The following is a 27,760-nucleotide window of genomic DNA, read 5'->3' on the forward strand; positions in this document are numbered from 1 at the left end:
GAGGAAAGAGACAGATAGAAGATCAGGAAGAACCTAAACACAAACGATCACGTGCAGTTTCTAAACTGACAGATTGAAGACACTATCACACTTTGCCAATTTCCTGGAAAGGAAACATATTGCTGTCTGTGAAGACATGCTCTCACCAGTTCCACCAAAAATGTGCATGTCGATCTGCTCCAGCAGACACATCACAAACGTGTTGACCTGAGGTAGCAACCCAAACAGGAAAATGACCGGGAAACACAAGGCAAACACTGTTGGACAAAAGAGATAAAAGTGTTTAAAGGCCTAAAAAATGAATATATAACAAATATAGAGCATAAGATAAGCAGAAAATAACCACTTTATAACTACTAATCCACATGTATTACTATTTATGGCTGATCTCTTGTTAAACTGCCACTCAAATATCAAATACATAAATTGTTGAGGTGTTCTGGACAGCTAGTACAATAATAATGTAAAGAGTCTTGTATCAAAACTAACCAACGAGCATATCCCTGACACAGAGCAGGAAGTGTGCAGAGAAGAAGGTGACACCATAGAGAGAGACGGGATGCAGGCTGCCAGAGCGCCCAGATAGGTCAAAGATCCAGATCATCATACAACACAAGCAGAAGTAGACTGGCCGACTGTACACAATGACCCAGTTATGGCCCTGTTAAATTACAGACAAAAAGACAAGGCATGATTACAAGACAATAACAAGAGGTGGGTGTGTGTGTGTGTGTGTGTGTGTGTGTGTGTGTGTGTGTGTGTGTGTGTGTGTGTATTTTTTATATACATATATTTTTAATCTAAAAATAAAAATTTTATTGCATTGTTATATGCAAAATTTAATAATGAATTGTGTATTGCGCACTTTTAATTTCAATGTACTGCTATGTACACAAAGTGCAATAACATGTGGTTCGCAAACATGTGGTTCGGAACAGGTATCATCAGGGAGCAGCAGAAACAGTCTATGTTCAGTAGCAAATGTCCCTGTTACAGTGAGGTGAAGTGGTCGAGCACAAGGTGTGACGACAAGTGGATGCGTTTCTCTGAAACTGTCGCGGTGGCACTCGCCTCATGCACACGCCTGCCGCCGAAGTTGAATCATCTTGAACTTTTTGTACGCAATCGTGCAGCACAAATCATTGGAAGAGAAACTGATCCTTGCTGTTTGTGAGTTTCCTATCGGAACGCTGTCTTCCCCCACACACCATCCATCCTGCCGAAGCCTCCCTCCACTGCTGGTTTGGGTGAATGATTCTCAGGCTGATCAACATCCCATCCCTCCTGTGACCCATGGTTTGACTGTATGTGTATTCAGAGCCAGTGAGCAACAGACTTTCAAAATAATAATAAAATAACTGCGTTAACGTGCGATAAAATAATTGTCGGCATTAATCAATTCATGTGTTAACCCGATAACAACACGTTAACATGCACATTTGACAGTAATTAGTTATATTACAATATTACTGTCTCTGAACTCTAATGCTTTACACTACTTTTCGTTACTTTTTAGTTACTTTCACTGCTATTTAATGTGTGCATTATTCTGATATTAATAAGTGTCTGCATAAGTGGTTTCCAGTGAGATCCACAGTTATATCTGCGGATCTTGTGGGTCTTTGTCATAAAATTTTTCCTTCTGATTAATAGCCGGGGTGGCGGTGGTGTTGGGGGTGTGAAATAAGATGAATAGTCTCCCAATTAAGAAAGACGCTGTGCGCATTTAGGCACAAGGTACAGCAGTATAACGTCATTGATTATTTGAATCTCCGGACATTCTGACAGGATCGGTCAGGATGAACTGATAGCAGCCGCTGTAATCATGTGATCCATCAGGGGAGCGACCATCTTGTTAGTTGGAGCCACGCTCCCCGAGAGTTTGCACCCTGCCTACAATCTCAATGATCGGATTCCCGCAACAGGAAATAACGTTACTCTTTTACTCATGGATGTGTTTTTTGCTGGTGCCCAAAGGTTTCTGGGTGTTGGTGAATAATTTAAAAAAAACAAAAACACCACCTCATTTCGGGTTAAAATGCATTGTAATGCGCGTTACTGAGATTGTAATGGGTATAATATTACCGTTTTTTTTTAAAATAATGCATTATATTACTGTGTTACAGCAAAAGCAATACATTACTGTAAATATGTTAAATTTTGTAACACGCTACTCCCAACACTGTATATATATTTAACAAATAAAAAAAAAAAAAGGTGAAACCACTACTCACGTGCATGGGAGAAGCTGCATCTGGTTGTACACTCTAAAACAAAAAGGTGAAGAAATTAAGCTTCATAGGTTTCACATATTTTTAAGAGACATAATGAAAGAAGGAATGCCCAAAGATATCACAGACAATTTGATGCTTATACTGTATTGTATATTGTAAAGATTCTTGTTTTCCATACATAAAAACAGACACATGTAAGTCTTTAAAGCTGGGAAAACTCTAGGGCTGCTCGATTATGGCAAACATCATAATCATGATTTATTTGATAAATATTGAGATCAGGATTATTTCACACAATTACTTAATTGACTTAGGAATCATCATGCATTTATTGAACTTTTAAAATTAAATGCTTAATTTTTTTTATACATATGCATTACACCAAAAATTCCAAATAGCTCATTAAAAAAAGAAATAGTAATCCAACATTATTTACTTCAAACCGCATCTTAGAGCGGATGACAACAATGCATTGTTTTCACGGTTTGTCTGCTTAGAGGGGGCGGATGGACAGAGACAGGTGAACTACTGAGATGATGACAACCCGTTACATAACACTGAAATTCAACCGTGGTTTTCTGTCTAGAGAAGCAGTGACTTAAACAGTGAGTAAGGAAAGTATGAATAAGTCTAAATAATACGTAATTTATTAAGATATGCTAGGCTAATTTATGAAATGTAAAATGCTGCAGGCTTAAGCTAATAATGTTGACTAACAAGTGATAGCAGTTATAACTCCATCATCTTGGCTCAAGCTGAACCAAACATGCCACAGCCTGGCTAAGAGTGAGACTGGGCCTTCAGGGAGGGGCGGTAAAGGAAAGGGGTGCGCTGTGTTCACAACACAAGACAAAACAAGATCACATTTGTGAAATGGAATCTCAATTATCTTGTTTTCCTAATGTTTAACCCAGAATTGCCCCCAACTAATTTTAAAATTGAGCAGAATTTCCTCCACAATGCCTGATTAATGGCCCAACAATCAACAATCTGGCTGTTGGACAGTCGATGGATTTTGGCTTTATTGCAGTTTGAGCAGATTCCATATGGCTGTTGTGAAAATATACACCGAAGTGAGCTGGATTAAATATTCTTGGATCAATATTTTACATGTTATGGAATGTAGTCTTTATAGCGAAATAGACATTGTCTTCTGACATCTTCACAGCCATCTGTGGGTCTACCCCCCCCCCATTCAAAGCAGATTTATCAATAATAAATAAATATTATGATGAGATCCAGTTTGCTAATGAAATTTAGAGGTAATATACCTTCAGTAAAGAGTACTGGCAGCTAGCAATGACCAGGCAGAACTGAAAGACCCAGATGTCCCTGAAAAAGCCCTGTAGCAGTAGTAGGAACCCCAAGAAGGCCACCAGACTGGCCAGCACCACAGCAAACACGTTCTCTCCCACACGGCGGTTCCTGCCAACAGCAAGCAGAGAAATTGATATTTGGATAACTCCGACTGTTTTGATCCCACTGCTTTCTATATAAATATCGTTATTTGATAACATAAATTAACATGAAGGGACCAAACAGAGCATCAAAACGCCCCCCCAGTCTGGCTTACCTGTCCAATAAGGCCAGAAGAGCTAATCGATCATAACGAACCCTTAGCCACTTCCCAGGCAGCACCCAAAAGCGATAGTACTGTTTGGGTTTAGCTTTCTCCTCAATCATAAGAGTGTTTTCCTGGGACTCTTGTAGAGATTCGTGATCCAGATCAAACTAGAGATGACGTGAGAAATGAATGATGCATTCAGAAGGTAGTTTCCTCTGAGGTAGAGAGAGAGTCCTGACTTATTTAATATAATAATCTACCACATCAAACATCAAAGACTGCTAACCTCAGGCATTTCCAGAGGCACCCTGCGCACCTGCATGCCCTGTAAAACCACAGGTCTGGGCTGGAGGATGGACAGGACTTGAGGCCCTTCCGGGGGCTCGGAGGTGAAGCTTGAGGACTGGGACTGTCTTTCCCTTTCCCTGCAAGTGTGACATTTTATGGCATTAATTGAAGCTTTTAGTCATGGCTTTCTAACATCAAATTAACTCTTATAGTCTTGAAAAAAGGCAAACTGTTAATAAAAACTTTATAACTTACTGAACTGGGTCCTCATAACCGCCTCCAGCAGGTCCAAATGTGTAAGACCTCTTTACTCCTGTTACACAACAGAAAGAAAACTGAAACAGAATACATTCAACAGGGAATAATCCACAGACACATTTCTACAGCTAACAGATGCAATATTTTTGTGTTTTTCTCCCACCTCCCTCAATTTTTCAACTTTATTTTTATTCCATAAACTCAACACATAACAACCTACAATTGCAGGAAGTACAGGCAATCTCGATGGAGAATAGAAACAATTGTAGTAGTACAGACAACCAGAACATACACTCCGCTTTTAATTTTAGATATGCATGTCTGGCATAGTGTGTGCAAGAAGTATATTTGTTTCAATTTCCGTTCTTTTATTGTGTCTGTAATTTGAGGTTGTTATTTCTGTAATTTAAAAAAACAACAAAAACAAACATTTTGTGCATTTTATCTACATATTGTGAGGCACTTGGTGGCTTCTGCCCTTTACAGATGTTGGAACCTTTACTATTCTGAAAGCCTATTTTCATAAAGGACATTCACCGGCCCCTTTGTTAGGTACACCTGTTCAATTGCTTGTTAACACAAATAGCTAACCAGCCAATCACATGGCAGCAACTCAATGCATTTCGGCATGTAGACATGGTCAAGACAACTTGCTGAAATTCAAAATGAGCATCAGAATGGAGTGGAGAAAAAAAAGGGGATTTAAGTGACTTTGAACGTGGCATGGTTGTTGGTGCCAGAAGGGCTGGTCTGAGTATTTCAGAAATTGCTGATTTACTGGAATTTTCACGCACAACCATCTCTAGTGTTTACAGAGAGTGGTCCAAAAAAGAGAAAATATCTAGTAAGAAGCAGTTGTGTGGACGGAAATGCCTTGTTGATGTCAGAGGAGAATGGGCAGACTGGTTCGAGATGACAGAAAGGCAGTAACTCAAATAACAATAATCATCTTCTTCTTGCTGATTCTAACTTAGACCTTTTATGCTTGTCAGAGACATGGCTCCATAAAAACTCCCCTTCTGCTGCTCTACATATTCTGGCTATAATGCCTTCAGGAAAGATAGAGCTGAGGGTAGAGGTGGGGGGGTTGCCATTTTATATTAAAGATCACATATTGTGTGAAGAGATTCAATACTCAATACTTGAGAATGACCTAGAAAGTATCTGCCTAGACACACTGTCACCACAAATGTCTTTCATTCTCACTGGAGTCTATAGACCACCCTCTGCAAAATCTTCTTGAGAAATTATATGCTAGCCTTAGGGAATGCAGCTCAGAGAAGGAAGTAATTATGATGGGTGATTTTAATATTAACTGGGAAGACAAATCATGTAAAAAAAAAAAAAAAAAAAAAAAAAGGAACTGAAACAAATCACAAATAAATTTATCTGACACAGTTAGTTAAAGGACCTACTAGGATAACTTCCTCATCTAGGAACCAAATTGATCTGATATTTAGTAACAAACCTTAGAAAGTAACCAAATCCTTCAACATGGTCACAGGTCTTCTGAACACAACTTACACACACATGTCCCCTGGATTAATGGTGACATAAGGAGAGAGACCAGGCTCTGCGAACATTTCTTAAGACTATGTTACTGACTGATGGAGATATCTTCACCTCTTTAAGAAACAGGTTAATAAAGGACATCCGAGGAGCCAAAGCAAACTTCTTTGTTAGTCTCATAGGTGACGCTAATTGAAATCACAAACAAATCTGGGACTCCCTAAAAATGCTAACTGGGAAATGGCATAATAATACAACAAAGCAGCTGGTGATTAAAGACAAAGGCTCCCTGGTTAAAGAGGCAACAGAAACGGCTACTCTCCTCAACTCCTATTTTGTGAATTCTGTTAAGATGACAGTACACTTAATCAAACTGAACCTCTCAATCCTTCACCAATAGATATCTCTCAACCTGTCCTATCCTTGATGGACATCTCTGAATCGAAAGTTAACGCAATCCTGAACTCTAAAAATTCGAAATCAAAAGATATATTTGGATTAGATACTCTCTTCCTTAAACGGCACGCAGGTTAATTTACTGAACCAATAACAAAGATAATTAATGCCCCTTTTAAAAAGAGAAGTTTCCAAATTACTGGAAGACAGCCATTGTTGTTCCAATTCATAAATCAGAAGACCCAACCGATGTGAGCAAAAATAAACTCATTAGCATAGTCATCTCAAAAATTGCAGAGAAATGTGTTGCTGAACAGCTGACCACACATCTCAATAGTAGCCCTTATACACTGTACCCAATGCAATTCGGTTTTCGAGTTAACCGTTCCACTGAGACAGAAAACTGTTTCCTTTTAGAAAACGTCAAGCTAAAATGAATAAAGGAGGTGTTGTCGGGGCCATATTTTTAGACTTGAGGAAAGCATTTGATACAGTCAACCATCAAATACTTATCAGTAAACTAGCAAATTTTAATTTCTCCTCTAATGTGATGAATTGGATGAAGTCCTATCTTGAAGGCAGAGTTCAGTGTGTAAGGGTGGGTAGTGAAACATCCTCCTTCCTTCCACATCGGACCACTGCGAGGAGGTCCGATGTGTTGACCTCTCCTGTTCAGCGCATTATATATGTATGTATGATCTACCATCGGTGTGCACGGGGTGTGAAGTTCGGATGTATGCAGACGATACTGTAATTTTTGTCCATGCAAGTACCAAAGAACAAGCAGCTTCTAAACTCAGTGTAGCAATGATTAATGTAAACAAATGGTTTAATGATTCACACCTGTTTCTTAATGTTAAGACTGCATGTTTTTCGCAAAAACACACTCTGCAACTGACTGTGATTGCAAAGTATGTGTGTCTGGAGAGATCCTCCAAGTAGGCTCTCATGTTAAATACCTCGGTATTATCCTTGACTCCACCTTATCCTTCAAAAAAACAAGTGAAGAAAGTAATGCAAATAACTAAATACAACCTGGCCAATTTTAGGTATATAAGAAACTAACATCTGCAGCAGCAAAATTATATATGCATGTAATGATCATCCCCCACTTAACATATTGTATGACAAGTTGGACTAAAGCAAGATGTACAACACTGAAGCCCATTCTTTCTTTGAACAAGCAGATTCACAAAGTGTTAGATAGAAAATCCAATATGTACTACCATTGTAATATTTTGGGCAAATATGAAATCCTTAGTTGGGAAAATTTAATGAAATAAAGTGACATCTGTCTGGTGTTTAAGATTCTAAATGGAAAAGCTCCCCCACCACTTAGTACTTTAATTAAGCAGAAAAATTACACCAACAAAACTACATGATCAGCTCTAAGATGGGACTGTGTAATCCCTTTCAGGTCTAGCTCCTTCAGCCAATCATGTTTTTCTGTAAGAGCTTCTCAATTGTGGAACACCCTACCAATTGAAATAAGAATCTGTAACACCTACCATACCTTCACACAAAGACCTAAGGCCTGGCTTTTGAAAAGTCAAACGTGAACATTTCTGAACTAAAGTACATTACTAAAGTACTATTACTATAGTACATTGCACATTTTATTTTTATTGTTGTTACTATTTAACCTGCTGCTAACATGTCTCATGTCTTCTGTCTGTTGCCAGTCGGCCAGCTTTGCACAGCTTGGTAATACCAACACAATGATTGATGTATTTTATTTTATGTGTACTATTTATTGTTGTCCTGCATGTTTACATGTAACAAAGGTAGGTTGCGTATTGTTGCCTTGTGTTATTTGCATGGCTAGCTGTGTCTAAATGGTGTCTGCTGTAACTGTAGTGATGTTTCACTGTTTCTGGATGTTTCATGTGGTTTTATGATGTGAGAATTGTTCTGTTTTGTTGTTGTTGTTTTTAGTGTGTCTTGATGTACTTTCTGTATACTGTATATTTTATCATTTTTAAGGTTTCAAAACATCTTGCCAAAGGACTGCAGTTGAAAATTAGCCAGCAGGTCAGCACTGGCACATTTAGAGTAATGTTGATTAATGTGTGCTGTACTTATAAATACATTTTAAAGAATAAATAAATACATAACAGGTGGTCCGGTGGATAGCGCTGTGGCTTCACAGCAAGAAAGTCGTGGGTTCAAACCCCGGTTGCCCCGGTCTTTCTGTGTGGATTTTGCATGTTCTCCCCATGTCTGCGTGGTTTCTCTCCAGGTGCTCCGACTTCCTCCCACCATCCAAAGACATGCGACCTAGGTTGATTGGTGACCCTAAATTGTCCGTAGGTGGGAGTGTGACTGTTTGTTTGTCTATGTGTGGCCCTGTGATGGACTGGCTATCTGTCCAGGGTGTAACCCGCCTTTCGCCCGATACACGATATACGATAGTTCGCCGATGGATGGATGGATGGATGGATGGACGGATGGATGAATAAATAACCACTCGTTACAACCAAGGTATGCAGAATACCATCTCTGAATGTACAACATGATGAACCAGATGGGCTACAGCAGCAGAAGACCACACCGGGTGCCACTCCTGTCAGCTAAGAACAGGAAACTAAGGCAACAATTTGCACAACTTAAATCCAAAATTGGATTTAAGCTGTGACATTCAGATGGTAGGGTCAGAATTTGGCATGAACAACATGAAAACATGGATCCATTCTGACTTGTATCAACGGTTCAGGCTGCTGGTGGTGTAATTGTATGGGGGATATTTTCTTTGGGCCCCTTAGTACCAGCTGAGCATCGTTTAAACGCGACAGCCAAACGGAGTATTGTTGCCGACCATGTCCATCCCTTTATGACCACAGTGTACCCATCTTCTGATGGCTACTTCCAGCAGGATAATGCACCATGTCACAAAGCTCAAATCATCTCAAACTGGTTTCTTGAACATGAAAATGAGTTCACTGTACTCCAATGGCCTCCACAAGCACCTTTGGTATGTGGTAGAAGGGGAGATTCGCTTCATGGATGTGCAGCTGACAAACCTGCAGCAACTGCATGATGCTATCATGTCAATATGGACCAACATCTTGTTCAAAGTATGCCACGAAGAATTATGGCGGTTCTGAAGCAAAAGGGGTCCTACCCGGAGCTAGCAAGGTGTATCTAATAAAGTGGCCAGTGAGTGTGGATGTAAAGCACCTGCAGCTAGCCTGATTTTCCAGTGTCCAGCCTTTAAGCTAAGCTAACTAGCTTTGTATTTAAAAGTAAGACATGAGAGTGGTATTAATCTCATTTAACTGTCAACATGAAAATAAATTAGCACGTTTCCCAAATTGTTGAACCATTTCTTTATCGCCACTGACTCACCACTCTCGTCAAAGAAATAGTGCACTGCCCCCTCTGAGGTGTCGTCGAAGGTGGAGGCCTCGTGGATGCCACTGCGGGGCAGTAGGAGTGAGGAGGCAAATTGCAAGGCTGAGGGAAGTGTGCGGGTCCGCGAATGAGAGGAGGTCCGAGCCCGCTGGAGGTCCTGAAGGCTACAGGAACAAAAACAGAAAACATGCGGAATAATACTGTAATATTGGCTTTAAAATGTAATTTTGGCAGTGCACCAGTCCTGCTGAATCTGGCATGTTCCCTGAGTGGTACTTTCAATTAATGAGTTTAGCTTTATTATTAATTTCTCTGAAAGTTGCTGAGAATATTAATTTGATGGCAAATCCCCAGAAATATTTCCCTTAACACACAGCAGCACTTGCTAATTCTTACACCCATCATAGTGTAAACTTGCTCATAACTTTGACTAATGCAGACTTGGCGGAGAATGAAGCAAATAAAAGGCACAGTCGAGGCCAGGCATCAGCTGCAACCTTCACTCTGCTCTGCTTAGTCAACTAACCTGGGAGGGGATCCCATGGTGGACGGGGGCGGTGTAGGGTTGCTCCCAGCATTATGTCTCCTGCGGATGGCCTGGGTCCTCTTAACACTGCTGACTGAGTCGTGTTTGCCACCATCCTCTGGAGCCATGGCTGGAGAAGGGTCATCAGTTACAGCAATGCAACGGTTTACATTACAGTCTCAATGTACACCATACAAGGCACCATTTGCATAAAAAATGGACACCAATATCCATTAGTGGTTTTTAACGTTGCCATTGTTACATCTGCATTTACAATGTTGCCATGCAAACCAGACTTTAACAAACAAATATCCTTAATTACACACTGATAAGACAACTCTGTTTCCTCTACATTTATCCAGGCAACCCAGACTCCATGTAAAAAGGAAGAATATGGCTTAATGACGCATTAATGTTGATGGTCAACTGTATAAAATAATAATTATCTCAAACAATAATTAGAGGTTGAAGTACATTAGCCAAAGATGAAATTGGAGAAATAAGTCGTGAGTGTTGTTTATTCTTGTTTCTAACAGTGAAACACATCCTGGATCCGGTCCCTACATGGCCCCGTTTTTTCCTTTATTGTCTTTGGGTGTCTTCCTGCATTCTGGCTTTGGAGGAAAGCTACAATTTTAACTTTTTACTGGCTGCCTTTTGAAATTGTGAAATGTATGTTGTCTTGCCACATGCTCTTAGACAAGAAATGTCACCAATTGCTGTAAATCTTTATATGCTGTTTCTTCACCTAAATTTTATCATGTTCGTTTCCTGGTTCAGACGGCCCTGTTTCCTCACTGAGAAAAACAGGACCAACAGGAAACACTGCTCCACCTTCCTTTGATGCCTTGCCAATTTTAAGTGACAAAGAAAAAGACTATTATTGTGCAGCACAAATTCCAAGCAGAACTGGACACAAAAAGTTACGATTGTCTGCTAGACTGCATTAGTTTTAACTTGGTGTACCTAATAAACTGGCAACTCTGAGTTTGTGTGTTAACTACACATTTTACTTTTAGAGCTATTGGAGAAAAAAACGTAAACGTTTAACAGCTTGTTACATCTGTAACTTGTCTCTTTCTATCTGCTGCAGGTCACACAGTGGGCAATGTGGAGCTTGTTTTGTCGTGGTGGGGGCTGAGTGGATCTCTGTATTGATATCTAGTTTACACACAAATAAAAACTTCAATTGGTTTCTTGTTGAGCTAAACTTGGTAAAGTTGCTCTGTAGTAGGGCTGGATAAAAATAAATTAAAAATAGATTTTCAAATGAATAACTATTCTTTTTTGAATAATTCAGTATAGATTTTTTTTTAAACTAGAGATCGATCTTTGCATTTGTACCTTTTCTGAGTAAACATGTACACTCATCTGACCTCTCGGTTTGTGTTTGTTGAAGAGATAATATCTCTGGCTGTAAGTTGTGAAGCCGTGGAAGGACTGAACTGTGTGGGGAGTCTGTCTCTATTTATGTATGGGATAGAATGTACTTTTTTTTTTTAAATGCACATAATGATGATTATTCTTGTTCAGTTGTTGTAACCCCAAATTGTATTTTTTTAAATTTTTTTTTACATGTCATGATTTAGTCCTTCTGCATTTGCTAAAGTAAATACATCCTTTGTCCACAGTTTCATAAAAGAGAAATGTGTGTGCAATTTAGCCTCCTTTCCACACTTTTATATTCATGTAAACAACAGTGTAGCTAACTTGCTCATTGTAAAAGAAATTTAAGTTTCCAGGATAATATCTGAGAATTGGTATTTATCTGATAAATCTTTAAGAACCAAATTAATACCGGACTTTGTGAATCGAAATCAAATTAGATCAGTGTTGATATTCCTACATAGATATAGAATAATAATTTTTTTGGTCTTCTTTTTATTTTATTATTTACTTTCTCTTATGTGTATTTTCTCAATGTTCCGCACCCAAGTTTGGAGGGTAGGCATTGGGACAATAATCTTTTAATTGGTCCAGTATTGAGTGACAGTGTACTTTCCAAAAGTACCGGTACTTTGGAGGGAAGGGGCTTGCCTTTCAGTGAATTTCTGAATGGACGAGTAGAGGCTACTGGCTTTATATCGAGCATGCCGGCTGTTTTTTTACCACTGCTCCTCTTTTCCATGGTTGTTTGCAAACCAATAAATCACATTCAAAAGTCAAATAGCCACACAAGTCTCGCCGATACCTGCCCGAGATCGAACAGCGGCATTAAATGTAGGTTACTGCTCGGAAACAGCAGCCAGCGTGCAGCGGTGTGTTTACAGCTAACAGCTGATGGAGTTGCACTAAATACTGGGTACGAAGTTGTTGTTTTTAAGTTTTCATTGGTCAGGAGGTTTCTACATGGGGCCGAAGTCGGTCTCCCCCTCTCCAAAACAAGCGGAACAGCTGATTACAGCAGGTAATAGAGCTCGTTAAAAATCACGTTCCTCCGATGCTCAGGTGGACACAGACATGAGTCTGGGTAGCTGATCTGCAGCTCTTGTCGGCTTTCTTTGTGCTGGAGTTATTTTATGAACTTGATGGCTTTATCTAGTTTGTTATTAAATTTGTAACAAACTATCGTGCGTCTCTTCATTATACTCCCACACAAAAAAAAGCTGTATAACGGTTAAGCATAGCTTATAGTTTTTCCATTATATTCCAATCAAATCTGATGTTCACTTATAAATTTTGTTCATGGATAGTGGTTACTAAATAATGATGCATGTGCATCGCTTTGTACTGCGTATACTTCAGCTGGTTAATTTGCCTAATCTTCGCAGTTCTTTAGACTACGGTGGAAACGCACACAACAATGGACTGAAGGAACCTTTTTAAAGTTTTTAGTCCCCGGATCTCTCTTTTGGTCGAAACGCGGCAATAGAGGCAAAAAAGGATCTTACTCTTTAAAAAGGCCTATCTCTGTAGGGATCCTTTCCATAATGTTGTCAGACACAACCTGAGCCTGTCAGGGGCAAAAACAAGCACTTTAGTGGACATACTCTGACGGTGCGCAACTGCCTGGAAGGATGTTGCAGCCAGGTTTCAACTCTGCCAGCTGCAACGTGGTCGCTCAATGCTAAACCAATTTCAAAAATGAATGTCCCATTTACTCACTTAGACACAAACTTACTAGGGTTGTTTCGATCACCTATCGACGATTGAGTGGAAAAATCAGCAATTGGTTTTTCATGCGCTGATATTAAGGCGAAAAAACAGTCTCTAGAATCTGTACCACACTGCAGTGTTTCCCAGCCACTAATTTGTTTGTGGCGACACACCACGCTACAATATCAATGCTGACCGCCACATACTATATACTATTTAATATGAGTAACATTATAAAATATTGTGGAGCTGCGCGCAGCGCATAGATTCACTCAGCACCTCCACTTGCTCGCTCCCTCCCTCCCTCCCTCTCTCTCACTCTCAAACCCATCGTAATGGAGCCGTGTGTTTATAGAAAATCTAATGCATTGAAGTTAACTATGAGAAGTTAGTGTGTCTATTTTCTTAACACAACGCTGTCAATGTTGGAGACGGATATGTTAGAATACAGCTAGGTTGTCGAGGTTGACATGCTATCGATTGCACCCTCTTTCTACCTGCCGCAAGTGCTCGGTGCCAGTTACACGGTAATTCTGTGGGAAAGACTGTACTTTTACAGATGTTTCTGGTGGTTTCTCTTAAAGCTAAAAAGCCTGTTTCTTCCATGCTGGCATTTCACTGACCTGCTGCAACATAACGATCAGATCGGCAATCGGTGATCTCAAGTAGCCATGATCAGACGATATGAAAATTGAGAAGATCGCTCATCCCTACTGCCCATGAAACAACTTCATTTATGATGCTTTCCCTGGATCACTACTTTGTTGGGGTTCAACAATTGATGTATTCCAATTATATCAAAGGCAACGCTGCCCAGAGCAATGCAAGCTTCTGGTAAAGTCACGGTCCTTCTGGCATCTTGCCTTAAATTGACTGGTAATGACAAAAATCTCCAGGTCACTGTTCACACCACGCCACACAAAAAGGCGTGATGTCCTGATGTTACAGGAAATGTTTGTCTCTGCCGACATATTACAAAAATATGACAATATGATAATAGCAGAAGATGCCAAACAACTCCTTCATCTTAGAATCTGCTTCCCATTAATTTAATGGTTTGTAAATTACATGCATGAGTCATAAATATGGAAGTTAGCACTGATTTTAGGTCAGTCAATGAATGTTTACTTTAATATCCAAGATTAAAGTTGAAAGGACAGACAGTAAATCTGTGTCTTTAAAAAAACTAAATTGTTTTAGGGTCAAGGCAGCAAACTCCATACAATGATTATGTCAGCGGCACTGTTAATACCTTCAGTAAATTTGATATCTGAAAGTTTAAGGGTGTACTTTCTTTGATATCAACTTGATTGTAGATGAAATAGTATACCAGGAAATAATGGTTTATAAACGATTAACAGTCAACAACGTCAGCCAGACTTTTATCAGTGGATGCCTTACTACTTGGATTCATACTTGGGACTACCATGGCGGGTTACTTTTCTTAATTAGCTGGATATTCCAAAAACATATTGAAAACTCGCATTCAAAGGGTTCTGCACCAAATCTAGGAGGTGATATAACAAGAACAAATACTGTGGACACTGATTACAAGGTTACACCAACTCACCTCCTCCCACAGCTCCCTCTTCAACCAGCTCTTCAGCCCTCCAGCCCATCTGATTGCCAGTCCAAGAGCCTCCAAGAGAATCCAGCCGATGATGATGAGTTCCAGGGAAGCCATCAGTATGGATAGTGCGGGCTTCCAGGTCAGACTTGGAGATGGTAAGAGTGCGAGGTGCAGGGGTGGAGGTGGAGGGCATTGTAAGCAGGGTAGAAGGCAGAGTCGCTGTGTTGTTCTGGCCTCCACCCGCTCCATCCATACTTAGCACCCTTGCATGAGTCTTAGCACTTGCTGTGCTAGAAGAGCGCTGAGCAGCACGAGAATGTGAGGGGCCAGCAGTTTCAGGTAAATCCCCCTCCCTTGGAGTGGGCAGCTGAGCAGCAGTGGGGAGCGGGGATGTAATGCCAGTGTTAGCGAGGTCCGGGGAGTAACAGGAGGTAGAGGAACTTGAGTCGTCATCGTCATCATCATCTGAGCTGTATCGGTGCTGAGAGCCCAGACTAGAACCAGCGCTCATGTCACTGCCATCGTCCTCGTCGCTGGAATCCTCAAACAAACTTTCACTGTAAGCCTTAGCGCCGAGTCGGTTGCGCACTGGGACGTAATCTCTGTGTTGTCTATGATTGTGATGACGCCTATAAGAGCCACAGTCAAAACTACTGCTTCCTGCTCCAGCTCGCCTTCGTGGAGCTTTCCTTCGGCCTGGCCTGTGCCCCACACTACTGCCACTGGCCCGCAGTAGCTTCAAGTCTTTAGGGCGCACAACCTGCTGGGCTTGCAGAGCAGGCTGGTCAGACAGTAAAAAGGGGGTAGAAGATATGGGCAACGCAGGCTCAGAACATACTAGACCCAGGGCCAGCCCTGAGGGCACTGAATTGGCCTGCCGAGGTGGGGGTAGAGGAGGGACTGGGACATTTCTGTCTAAATCACATACTTCTGAGTGGCCACTACTTGAGGGAGAAGAGTTTTGGAGTGGAGGGGGCTGTGCAATATGAGCACAGGGTACAGGGGGCAAATCCTCTCCTTCAACAAGTGTCCTGTCAAGCCCCTGGCTGAGAGAGAATTCTCTGGAAGGGGAGCGCAGCAGCACACTGTCTGACAGGTTGTCAGTATCACTGCCACCCTGTCCTACTGGGTCCTCTGTGGGCCTGGGGATGTTGGAGCCTATCGCTGGTGCTGAGGCAGAAGCCTGTCCATCTGCAGGCCGTGGCTGGCTAAATGAAGGACTTTCCAACTGAGTGGAATCAGTTTTTTCACTGCGGTAACTGCTAACAGTGCTTAGCGTCTCACGGTCTGTGGTGGCTCCACCTGCACTAAAACAGCTGTCCGTGGATCCGGCAGCTAGTGCTACCCCACTGCGGCTGCCTGGGTGCTCAGTCCCAGGTGCAAACGCCACAGGGTCAAGGCCCAAACCTAGGAGATTTTCACTCAGCTCCTCGCTTAAGCTGCTTTTTATAAGAGGGCTAAGGGGAGTTTCCCCCAGACTCTCAGATTCAGCAGAGGGGCCGAGGGGAGAATAAGCCCCCAACCCATTGTCCTCAGGACTCTGTTGAGACAGTTGTTCTGGTAACTCCTCTACTTCCTGCAACTGTTCTTTCTCGCCTCCATCTTCTTGACTGGAGGGTGAAGGAGGGATAGACAAGCAGACTCCAGGTTCTCCAAATCCAGCTGATACTCCCATGAGACCAGGGAAATCCCCTCCCAGAGCAGCAGCAATGCAGGACTGGACAACACTGGGAGCCCCTGTACAGCAAGACAGACCAAAATCAGATTGAAATGCACTTTGGAAGGCTTTAACACTAAGGTTTTGAATTCTACTTTAACCCAGAACTGTTTTTTTTAAGTAATTTTGTTATAAATTTAGATGCATGCACTACATTTCATCCTGATGGACAGATTTAACAACCATGTCTACAAAGGGATGCATACAGTATTACAATGGAAACTGCTTGTAGTGATCGAGTTTGGGTCAAATTATAAGCAGTTGATTATTATAAGTGAATTTGTCCTTTTCTTTATTTCTCATGCAGATTACCTTTTAATTGACATTTTTAAGTAATGAAATGGACAGCTCTGCTATTTAATGATTTAAACGTGGCACAGTCAAGCTCTGAGCCTTGTCAAAACCTCATTCAAATAAGTTAGAAACATTAAGGGAAAACATTTCACTCCACTTACATAACATACCTGCTGCTATGAGAGAGTGGGAACAATAATAATGCACTGTAAAAATTCCTAGCAGGAACAGGCACACACACACACACACACAGTGAACTTATATTGGGAGAGCAGTTAGGGACGGTAGTTATGTATTGTGGCAGTCCCCAAATCTCGTACAAGTTAGAAGAGAGCTTAAGCTTAAAATTACTTCAACAGCACTTGTAAGTAAATTATTCTGTCCCAAGTTTTATGATGAGGTTAAAGCGGTTGATCACTGTATTTGTGATCACTTTAAGTGGTTTCCACTGTAGTATGCTTATAGGCCAGGTTCCTGAACATGATTTGGGACTAGGATAAGACGGGGTTCAGTGTGTATGATGGGTGTTCCTGGTCACTGAATAGTAGCAGACTTACTAATGGTGTCTTGGGAACGCTGGCGTAGGATATCACGGTGAGCTGACGTCACAATCACATTATTGCATCCTTGTTCCCGCATTAGCTCTCTGATATCTGAGGTAAAAGGAAAGAAGTGACTCAAAATACAAGTGTGCATTTTTAAGACTAGCTGAACTCAGTGATCAGAAGAATAAGTTTAATTGTGTAAGGACAGTGCACGGGAAAAAAAAAAAAAAAAAAAAAAAAGACTTCAGATTATACACTATAAACCACTGTTTTCAGAATTCAGATACTTACCCTTAGTGCCCCCTGCATCCTCCAGTTGGGGCAAGAACTCCTGAAGAAAACAAACAAAATATACAGTTAAAATGATTAACTCGTAGCAATATATATTAACAATCCAATGACATCATTGGATCCAATGAAAACCTTTGCACAGCAGACTGGCAAGGGAACTCAAAAATGGTTCTAAATGACTGTTTGAGGCATAGTTGACATTGGAAATAAAAAATTAAACAAAGTACAATCGGAGAAACGGAGGGAGAAGAATGAAGACTTCATGCTGGTATTATATATGGTAATCCTCACCGACACCTGGTTCAATCCAAACAAAGAGTGCTGGGAGCTACAGCGCACCGGGGGTGTTGAGTTGACCTTCCGAAACACAGTCATCTCTACACCAACATGACTATCCCTGAGAAGAAGTTACACATTGAGAAAAGGCATTGTGATTGCACAACGTTTCTCCAACATCTGTCAGAAAACATCTTCTTACCTGCGCTGGTTCCCATCATGGGCACTGGAACCTTCATCTCCTTCCTCGGTCTTTGCAGCGTCAGCTGTGAGTGAGGCCTGCTTCTTCTCAACAATCTCCCCAAGGTCAAACATAGCATGAAGCCGGTAGTTCACAACCTTAATGGCTGTGAAAAATATGGCTACCACAGCAGAGTAGACACCTGCTACCACCAAGCTAGGAGGAAGAGCCTGAGAGGGAGTGAACAGACAATGACCGCAACGGAGACTAAATACAAAAATGAGACAATGCAGTCCACTGCAAGGAATGAGTGCCAGGAATTTATTTGATAATGGCAGGCAAACTGAAAATCAAATTAAATCAAACTAAACAAAGTGCTATGTACTTATAATAATGAAAGTAAATTCCCATTTCCCAATTCAAACATAACTTGTTGACTGCTGTATAGACAAATGTATTATAAAATAATTTCTTACTAGATGGTAGAAATGAGGCATTACATTTCAACATTAGACTATGAATCAACCAAGATAATTTACAAGGCTACTTTAGATTATTATTGTTTTTTTAAACAAGGGTCGATTTAGCTATTCCTATTGGCCACCACGCAGCCACTATGCAACACAATGGAGCGCACAAGGCAACCACATATGTTCAGGTAGATTTTAAATAAACCCAGTTTTCTGGTCCTGAACTAGAAGGCAAATGTTAATGTTATTGCCCACACGTCACATCTGCCAAATAAGAGCAATGCTGCTGGATAACATTGGAAATATTGCCTCAAGTTAGTGGTTCCTTACTTTATTTGGATAAATTGGCGGCCAACCTTCTGTAAAAATGTGCTTACCATGTACAGCAGAAAGGGGAAGGCCAGGAGAAATATCCAAAGGTAGAGGTGGAAGCAGTTGGAGAACGTGCTCTGATGGGGGTCCACATACCAGCCTCCTGTGAGAGAAGCCCACACACCCTGCCGCAATATCTGAAGAGCTTGGGAACCCATCTCCACCTTCAGATTCAACCAAAAGCTGAAATGCTTCCTCCAAGCTTGTAGCTCAAAATACTGTGCAGCAGCCACAGTATCATGTGTCTATGATGGCACTTCCATTGGGCATGGCAGGTTAACCAAGACTGTTTCATCAAGGACAATAGTTCTGCGTCTTGGATATGTATACTTCAGTTGAGGTCAAGAGTCGTTGCATATTCTTGTGCCAGTATGTGCTCTCGCCCTGCACCGATGTTGCCACACTCTAGCCTAATCCTTGTTGGGTAATCAGGAGAGGGACTTTTTGGCACATTGGTAACCCACTGAATGTATGAAAAAACATTCATCTGTAAGAAAGATCAAAGCTGGTTTGTTTCCTTGCATGAAGCTACATTTTAAACATTGCATTCAGTGGGAAGAAAATGAATGCTAGGCAGCAACCCAGTCTTGAAGTTACACTGAAAATTACAATATAAGTTTAAATGTTTTTGTAGAAATCTGTCAGTGGTCCACATGCACAGATCAGATGTGTTTTCCTTGTTTGTTTTTAATTGAAGTGCTTCCTTAAACCCCACATTATGATTATGATGATATATAGTTTCCTCTTGAATTCTGTCTGGTCTTCAAATAATTTAGCAAAGGTTCACAGGATAAACGGGCCTACGTTTATGTTGAGTCAGACATTAAACTTGATCATTTTTCATTCATAACTTCCACATTAGATCCTAGTAATAACCATTTAACCAACCACTATGGTAGAGTTGTAGCATATGTTTAACTGATCACCAAAAGCAAAAAGGTGAAAATGACTCTAGCTGACACGCACTAAAATAATTTAAATGAGTGCAACGTTTATCAGCAGATGTCTTCTAACCAAACCAAAGCAACAGGGAAGCTACATGACATCGTTGGTATATTTTTCAGATATCAGAAACGATGACAAATCGTAAAACTCATCATTTTCATGTCCAGGCCAATGCTGTGCCCGCTAGATTAAGTTTTCTGATTGACATTAGCAAGCTAATAGACAATTTAGCCTAGCTTACAAATATATCTATGCATGTCTGATAGGTACAGTTCGCCCCGTTCAACCACCAACGCCTTCATCATCTCGGTGAATGTGAAAACATAATCGATAGCATCAGTAACGTTAACGTTACACTAACGTTACAGCAAACTGGCTGACAAACACCAATTTTTTCATTACTAGATGCTAGTTACCGGCTACTGCTAGGCCTCATATATCACCATTTCATCCTGGGTAATTTCCCTATCGTGAACTGGGAAAATATAACGCCAGTCTACAACAAGTTAGCTTAACCGCTGATAGCTAGGTGAAGGTTAGTTGTTAGTTATTAGCTTAGGTTAGCTTGATATATTTGTTAACTGTGCTCACAGTGAAATGTTTTCCACATTTGGATCCCAGCATAGCTCATAATTAGCATTAGCAGCCCAGCTTGCCTCATATCCTCCTTCCGCATCCAGTCCTTGCAAAATCTCAGAGCTTTCCTTCTCAGGATGCTAGCGAGCAAGGCAATCCAAAAACTGTAGCTTCACTTTCTGTTGGCTAACTTGTCATTGTTCTCTGAAAGCCCCTCGTCCTCTTTGGCATTAAATGTTCAATGACGTGCAGCGGGAGCGGAGGTCCTCTCTCGTGATGAACAACAGCAGTTTCTTGGCAAACACGGTGCCTATGTTAAAATGTTTCAACAAGCTAGCTAACTGGGGAGCTAGCGCTAGCTAACAACTAGTTGACACACACGCGCACGCACGCACAGAGAGCGATCAAGCGAGAGATTCCCATGACGCTGATTGGCCGTAGGCACTGACGTCATGGGGATATTTTTTTCTTTTTCATTTCAAAATTATCAAACTATCATAATCATATATATTTTCATAGAAAATGTAACATAAATAACATCAGCGATTTTAACGCTGTTGAATACACAAAATAAATAAATCAACAAATAAATACATACACATATACATACATATATATTTATATAAATACAAATCCTCTTCCCCGCAATATGTCTGCACAGCACAGACCCAGAGTAATGCACATGTAAATATCTGCCACATTGTTTATCTCTACACATAGTTCTATTATTCTCTTATAACTTGCATCTGTTTATTCCATATTTATATATTTTTTACATTTATTTAGGTCAACTGTATATTTGTCTATGCGTAGCACCTTATCACCATAGAAAATTACTCCTATGTGTAAAATACTGCTTGGCAATAAAGCTCTTTCTGATTCTGATTCTGATTTTGATTCTGATATTGCACCCAAATACACTGCCCAGTACCAGCAGGGGGGCTGGTTTTATGAAGGCATGTGTATGTTTGTATGAGGCATCATTCAGCAACAATAACCAGTGATTTAATTAATTAATTAATTTTTTCACAAATGGGAGGGGTGGTAAATGTATTTACCAAAGAAGGTTGTTTGAAGCCTCTTAGATAATTTGCTCTGCTGTGCTTGTTGTGTCCCACTGTTGGATTTCTGGATATCTTTTTTTGTTGTTGTTGTTGCCTTTTAATTGTGGCTTTGCATCCTGCCGTCATAATACAACTTACTCTGCTGCTCTTCTGTTTCTTGGACAGTCATGGGAGGTTTTGGGAATCCCCAAAACTAATGTAACCAACATGAGATAGCAATAAGATGTCCACATGAGCCAGATTAAAGCCAACTTACTTATTTGCTGTTGCTGTGCTCTGCTTGTTATCACTCAAACCCCCCCCCCCCCCCCCCCCCCCCCCCAAACATCTGACACACTTGCCATGTCTTGTGCAAAGAAGACTCCTCACTGAGCTTTGCCAACTGCAAACCAGAGACAAACAGAAAAACATTTCTGTTCAAGTTCTCCAGCCTGGTGCATATATTCTAAATTGATATATTACAAATTCTCTTATATTTGTGGAAAACACTTCATTCTACAGAGCTGTATGGACAATGAAGGAAAGTAGTATGTGAGCTAACATAACAGCTGTGGGAAATTGACATTGCTGCAGGCAGCCAGGGGTAAAGATCAAGAGTCAGCATCTGAGCAGAAGCCACGAAACACATTAAAAAGATGCTGTTCTAATGGATTTGACAAGAAACACTTACATATAAAATTTATGTTTCATGATTCTGGGAGGTTGTTACTGAATTTATGGGAAACGTAAAAAGTATAAAAATTTTAAGTAAACTGTACAGGCTTTGAGATAATTGACACATTCACACATTTTTAGCTTACATCCAGCAATGTATTTTAAAACAAATAAAACAAAAGTGGTGTTTTGCAATAAATAAGCTCAGAAATAAGGTTAAACTATAGGGCAAGTCCTTAAAAAACTCTAATAGAGTCAGAGTGGATGTGACATAGCAGTTGTCATTTTGGCTTCTCTTGTCATAGCTGTTTTGTTGAATTAGGCTTGTGACATCTCAGCGATGCTCAATAGTGGCTCATCGTATCCTGTAACCACCCTCCTTGATACCCAATGTCAGCACAGATCAGACCTCGAATGTACTAGACCTGTACTGACACCACACCTCACTTAGCCCACAGGATTATTCCCCATCAGTCTCAGCAAAAACAGGCTAATGGGACAGATGACCCTGCTGGCTTGAAATGCAATCTCTTTATCTCTCCAATTTCTTGTCTTTTGTGATAAACCTCATCTGCGTGCATAGAAAAATGTATGGCTGCTTAAGTGAGAGCCACTGTAGCCTATACATCATAACATTGTGGTGTTCAGTGATGCGTCTCTCGAGTTAACCTTTCTCTCCATCTAACAGTTCCTTATGTTCTCAGCAGGGGGTAGTCAAACAGCACAAAACATGTTACTGCTGACAAACATACAGAAGGTTATTGTTCTTATCCAAGATGTTGAAGGAGAGGGCTTAATTTTTACTCAAAATAATCAGCAGGTCAGGAGACAAAGCAATGCATAGGACAAGGACTAATACAATTATGTCAATACTTTTGGATAATTAGATATTGTGCATTTGACACAATTTCTGCTGTCAAGAATACGTTCCGGTATGTTAATATTGTAATATATACTTGACAACAAGCACTTATGATAAACTGATTAATGTGCTACAGACTGATGTTATAAAATCCTGTCAGCATTATATATGGTATGTCACTCTGTGATGGCGGATGTTCAATATGGTTACAGATTCTAGACTTCCTCTACACATTAAATGAGTACTCCAGGCATTTAGTATTGCACTTTGGAGAACTTGCAAGAGACAGATGGAAAAGAAAGAAAGACCAAAAGCAGTGCAGCAGAGGCCGAGATATCCTGACATTTAGTCACCTAACATGGGTCAAGCTCTCAAAACGCCAGTGGTGGAAGAAGTAATCTGATCTTTTGCTTAAGTAAAAGCAGCACTGCCACAGTGTAGAAATACTCTGTTACAATTAAAAGTGTTAGCAACAAAATATCCTAGTACTTAGTACTCAGAAAGACCTACCTACAAAACATTTTGAATCATACATTATTAGTATAATTACTGACGCATTAATGTGTAAGGATCACTTTAATGTTGCAGCTGGTAAAGGTGGGACTTATATATAATTACTTTTCAGCTTGTGAATTTTACCAAAGAACCAATAAAGTTTTGTCTTCATCCATAAAAACATCATAATTTATTAGTTGATTTATATTTTGTATTAATGATCAAAGTCTACAAAGTTAATAGCATGTAGTAGTAGTGGGCTAGTATAACAGTATACTACTATACAGTATACTACTTAAATGTAGTGGAGTAGGAGTATAAAGTAGTATAAAATGGGAATAGTTAAGTAAAGTACAAGTAATTCAAAATTGTATTTAAGTAAATGTACTTAATCACATTCCACCCCTGCAGAACATTGGCTCCGTCACTTCCCATAATGCAATGTGATAGCGTCTTTTGTTAAGGCATTTCCTGGCTGTAAGACGCCCACCTCTTTCAAACTGCACCACCGGTTTTTAACGCATGCTTTCTGTTTCTGTTTGTTGTAGTTTCCAAGCCCAGGCTGAGTCACTCAAGTGATGTCATATTTAGTCTTTTCTAAGCTCCTTGTGTTCAAGTCAGACTCCCTGAAATCAATTTTTAATGGAGCTAGACCTGAACTAGATGGCAGCATAAGTGTATCGTGCAGAAAAAACACAGACATTTCATTTTGTTAATTATAACAACTAACATTCACCTAGCTTATTCATTAATAAATAATGGACATATAGGCGCTACTAACACACCAGAACACTTGCAGCGCTGGAAGAGAAAGACAGAGTGAGCAAGAGTGAGCGAGAGTAGGTGATGATGTAACTCAAGTGTAAGACGCATTTTTAAAACACATCATGACCTGCAATTTGTGTGAAATGCCGTTTCTTCATGTTAACTTATCTTGTTAGCAAAGTGTGACTTTTGTAAAATTACACCATTGTGAATTCATTGTGTTTGTTTAATCCCAAAAGATTCACAACTCCCAAAGCTTACCAATTACACTAATATTTGAAATTCTGTGGTTATGAGAGGGTCACTTGTGATCACATAAACCCTGATTTATACACAATTGTTACCTGCAAATCTTATTTGTGTCAGCTCCCTCTGAATTCCCCTGACCTAGAAACTACAATGTCTGTGTCATAATAAAAGACAAAGTTCAACACACAACACAGGTGTGTACAAAGTATATAATCAAGTGTATTTTCATCTTTATCCATGTTCTGTACACATATTAAGATCCATTTCACATGAACACTATACAATAGCAATGAGTGAGGAATGGAATATTTACTGAGCGTTGAGCAGCTCATGTTGAATGGCACTTTCATAAAAAAGAACAAGAAATCACAGAGCATTAATAAGTAAATGTAGACATAACTCAACACAGAAAATGGCTTTATATTATCAGATCCATTGAGTAACAGATTCAGCACATATAAAATGCACAATGCAACAAAACAAAACATTTGTTTGTTCCATCCTTGTGTTTTCTCTGCATATTCTTGAACCGTAAATAATGCAAAAACAAAAAGATGTTTGCAGCTATCAGAGGAAAGTGTGCTTTTGTCTGGATTTAAGTAAAAGGCAATCTAAAATGTAACGTGTTAAGAGGAGTGGTAACAAGATACATCGAAATATCAGAGAAATATCAATACAATTCACAAACCTTCAATTATTCATCTCATAGAATAGTCTTTTAGTAACTGATAGAAAAAAACAATACATGTTTGGCTGCTTTACAAGGAATATCTATGTCTCAAAGATATGTTTACATTTTCTGTGTGCTTTTGAATTATCCCATGACAGTTTTGAGAACGGGAAAGATCAAGAGGGAGCCAGCCTCTGGTGAGGTGGGTTGTTTCTCCCTTTCCAAGAAGAAAAATTTCCTCGTGTGATTCTGTGTTCCCCCAAATTCCTGTGAAGTTACGGGCTGCGGCAGCTTTGACGTCGTTGTGAAAGTTGTGTGTGTGTGTGTGTGTGTGTGGGTAGGTAGAGCATCTGGATGTTTCTTCTTCTTCATACCTCTTCCCCTGCGTACACAATGCTTTTTCAATCTGCTAACCTCTATATGTACATACAAGCAATGTTTACAGAGAAATACCTTCACTGGTGTAGACTGACTTGTTCACAATTGGCAAACTGACTGATATCTCACATAAATTATGTTTCTGATCCATTATACCATAAGGCTCATTGGCCAGAGTACGTTAAGTGTTTTAATATCCATTTATAATGCTGTATTTTCCACCAGGAGAGCTAAATATCATGCTTCATTTATGATACTGCACCAGCAACATAATATCATCTCTTGTGGAAAGAGGCAGAGTGACTGGGGAGTTTTAAAACCACATAACATAACATGGAGGCTGCAGGGATGATGTCTTATCCAAATAAAGGCTTTCGTTTTCCATGTAGTCTGAATTACTAGGGTGCTCTCTGCTCATCTGCCATAAAAATTTCAATAACTGGCCTGTTCTGCCTCATATATCATAATGGGGACATTGAGACTTGAGATAGAGCATTACAAAGAAGTACAAAGAAAACATTTAGGCAAATCTGTCCGGATGTTCTCAGCACTTTCTTCACTGTACCATGCTATATACAAAGCCTAAGTGGATTCACCTCTTTCTAGCTTGTTAGAAACATAAAAAAAATATATATACTAACAAAGAATTGGTGAACGCAGACTGAGTGCACATTGTGACACAGGATGAGTCAGATCTTGTGCTATAAATGAGGATTTAATCACTAATAATAGGAGCTGGGCAACCTTGACTTTTGAGAAAAAATGTTAAAAGCAAGATACACTGCTACTTGCTTTGTGCAGTCGTTTTTTGTGGCCTGTGAAATTTCTCTGATGGTCGACCCGACAAAACGAAACGAAAACATCCTTTTGTCTCCGTCCACACTTGCCTACTCTCTCCTTCTCCGATCTCAGACGTAATATTCTTTGTCTTTGTTCTTTTTCCCTTTTGTGATTGCCTTGGCCACAGAGGCCGTTGCTGTGCTTTTGTCTTTGACCACTGCTCCGTTGCCCTCCACAGTGGAATTGTTGGTAAAATTGTGGCTCTGGTCTGACTGGTAGGAGCCCTCGTCCCGGTTGCGGTACTTGTACATGGCATAGAGGAGGATAAGAATGCAGAGAGCAGCAGCAGCCACGATACCAACCACCATGCCCGTGGTGCTACTGGACTCCCTTATCACCTCCACGGCTCCGGGTTGGCTCTTTTCATCAGAGGCTGTGGGGTTGGCTGTGGGCACATGGGGAAAATTGGGGGGGTAAGTTAGTCCTGGTGTGTTTCGGGAGGATGGAGGAGCAGGGGGCAGAAGCACCTGGTCACGGGTGTTCATTTTGCCTGCAGGGATGTGGAGCTGGTCAGGGTTGGTGGTGGGAACATAAGGAGGTAAGGGGTGGGGTTTCTGGACTCCACCCTCACCAGCAGTGGGAGGTGGCGGAAGGACTGTCCTGTCAGTGACCATGGGAGAGTTATTATTGTAAAAGTCCTCGTCATCCGATTCCGTCATCTCCCCAGAGCCGAAGGCCGAGACCTCCACAGGGTCACCACAGTCCTCCTGGTCCGGGGGGCAGGAAGGGTGAGGAGGGAGTATCAGGGACTCTTTGGTGGTTTCAAGTGGGGATAGGAGGGTTGGGGGAGGAGGGAGGACGGGGTAACGGGTGGCGATGGATGGGGGCTCAAGGGAATCCACTGTTATAATAGGCAACACTAATTCACCTCCTAGAAAGGAAACAGAAAAGGTAGGGGATCCTAAATTAGAACATTTAAATTTAAATTCTGGCTGAAAAGTTGCGCTCATTAAAACAGAGGCGCAGTCTGCTCATTATGTAGAATATTACAGAGGAATTACTAATGTAATATTAGCTGGCTTATCACAGTGATATTATTTACAGTGATCACACATGTTACCGTCTTCTAAAATACGATGTCAAGATTTGGCCCATGAAGAGAAAAACAAATGTAAAGCACCATGACATCGTTCTTGAACGATGTCATGCGGTGCTTGATTCTTACATGGAGTCAATGTGTAGATGTGCGGCTGAAGGATGTTTAATATGGAAATGGAAATATAATACAATACAGCAAGAACATTAAAGAGCTCACATGTAGACACAAACATACAAGATGACCCGTGAAAGGCGGCAGCTGAACGAAGAGCATATAACAAACAGA

The 27,760-nt window shown here is 40.5% G+C and overlaps 2 protein-coding genes across 11 annotated transcripts in view; both read right to left on the reverse strand.

Moving 5' to 3' along the window:
- Positions 1-20,828, reverse strand: part of LOC123962871 (pecanex-like protein 1) — a 37,087-nt gene extending 16,259 nt beyond the window's left edge. Inside the window, exons 1-16 of one of the 2 annotated variants that reach the window (XM_046039318.1) lie at positions 20,475-20,828; positions 18,944-19,425; positions 18,118-18,326; positions 17,931-18,036; positions 17,640-17,679; positions 17,361-17,456; positions 14,793-16,529; positions 10,127-10,256; positions 9,595-9,764; positions 4,342-4,399; positions 4,115-4,223; positions 3,808-3,965; positions 3,506-3,659; positions 2,235-2,267; positions 490-661; positions 147-257 (exon numbers count right to left, since the gene is read on the reverse strand). In XM_046039318.1, the coding sequence (XP_045895274.1) occupies positions 147-257; positions 490-661; positions 2,235-2,267; positions 3,506-3,659; positions 3,808-3,965; positions 4,115-4,223; positions 4,342-4,399; positions 9,595-9,764; positions 10,127-10,256; positions 14,793-16,529; positions 17,361-17,456; positions 17,640-17,679; positions 17,931-18,036; positions 18,118-18,326; positions 18,944-19,096 (3,436 nt within the window). In that variant the 5' untranslated portion in view covers positions 19,097-19,425; positions 20,475-20,828. Of the gene's footprint in view, positions 1-146; positions 258-489; positions 662-2,234; positions 2,268-3,505; positions 3,660-3,807; positions 3,966-4,084; positions 4,224-4,341; positions 4,400-9,594; positions 9,765-10,126; positions 10,257-14,792; positions 16,530-17,360; positions 17,457-17,639; positions 17,680-17,930; positions 18,037-18,117; positions 18,327-18,943; positions 19,426-20,474 lie in introns of both variants that reach the window. The other variant, XM_046039317.1, reaches the window with a different exon arrangement.
- Positions 20,829-24,743: 3,915 nt separating this feature from the next.
- The window catches only part of nrxn2a (neurexin 2a), a 135,624-nt gene continuing 132,607 nt past the window's right edge, over positions 24,744-27,760 (reverse strand). For all 9 annotated transcript variants that reach the window (XM_046038891.1, XM_046038889.1, XM_046038888.1 and 6 more), the window contains one exon: positions 24,744-27,307. In XM_046038891.1, coding sequence (XP_045894847.1) covers positions 26,505-27,307 — 803 coding nt within the window. In that variant the 3' untranslated portion in view covers positions 24,744-26,504. The remainder of the gene's footprint in view (positions 27,308-27,760) is intronic.

Source organism: Micropterus dolomieu, linkage group LG23 (genome assembly GCF_021292245.1).
Source record: "Micropterus dolomieu isolate WLL.071019.BEF.003 ecotype Adirondacks linkage group LG23, ASM2129224v1, whole genome shotgun sequence".
Taxonomy (NCBI): domain Eukaryota; kingdom Metazoa; phylum Chordata; class Actinopteri; order Centrarchiformes; family Centrarchidae; genus Micropterus; species Micropterus dolomieu.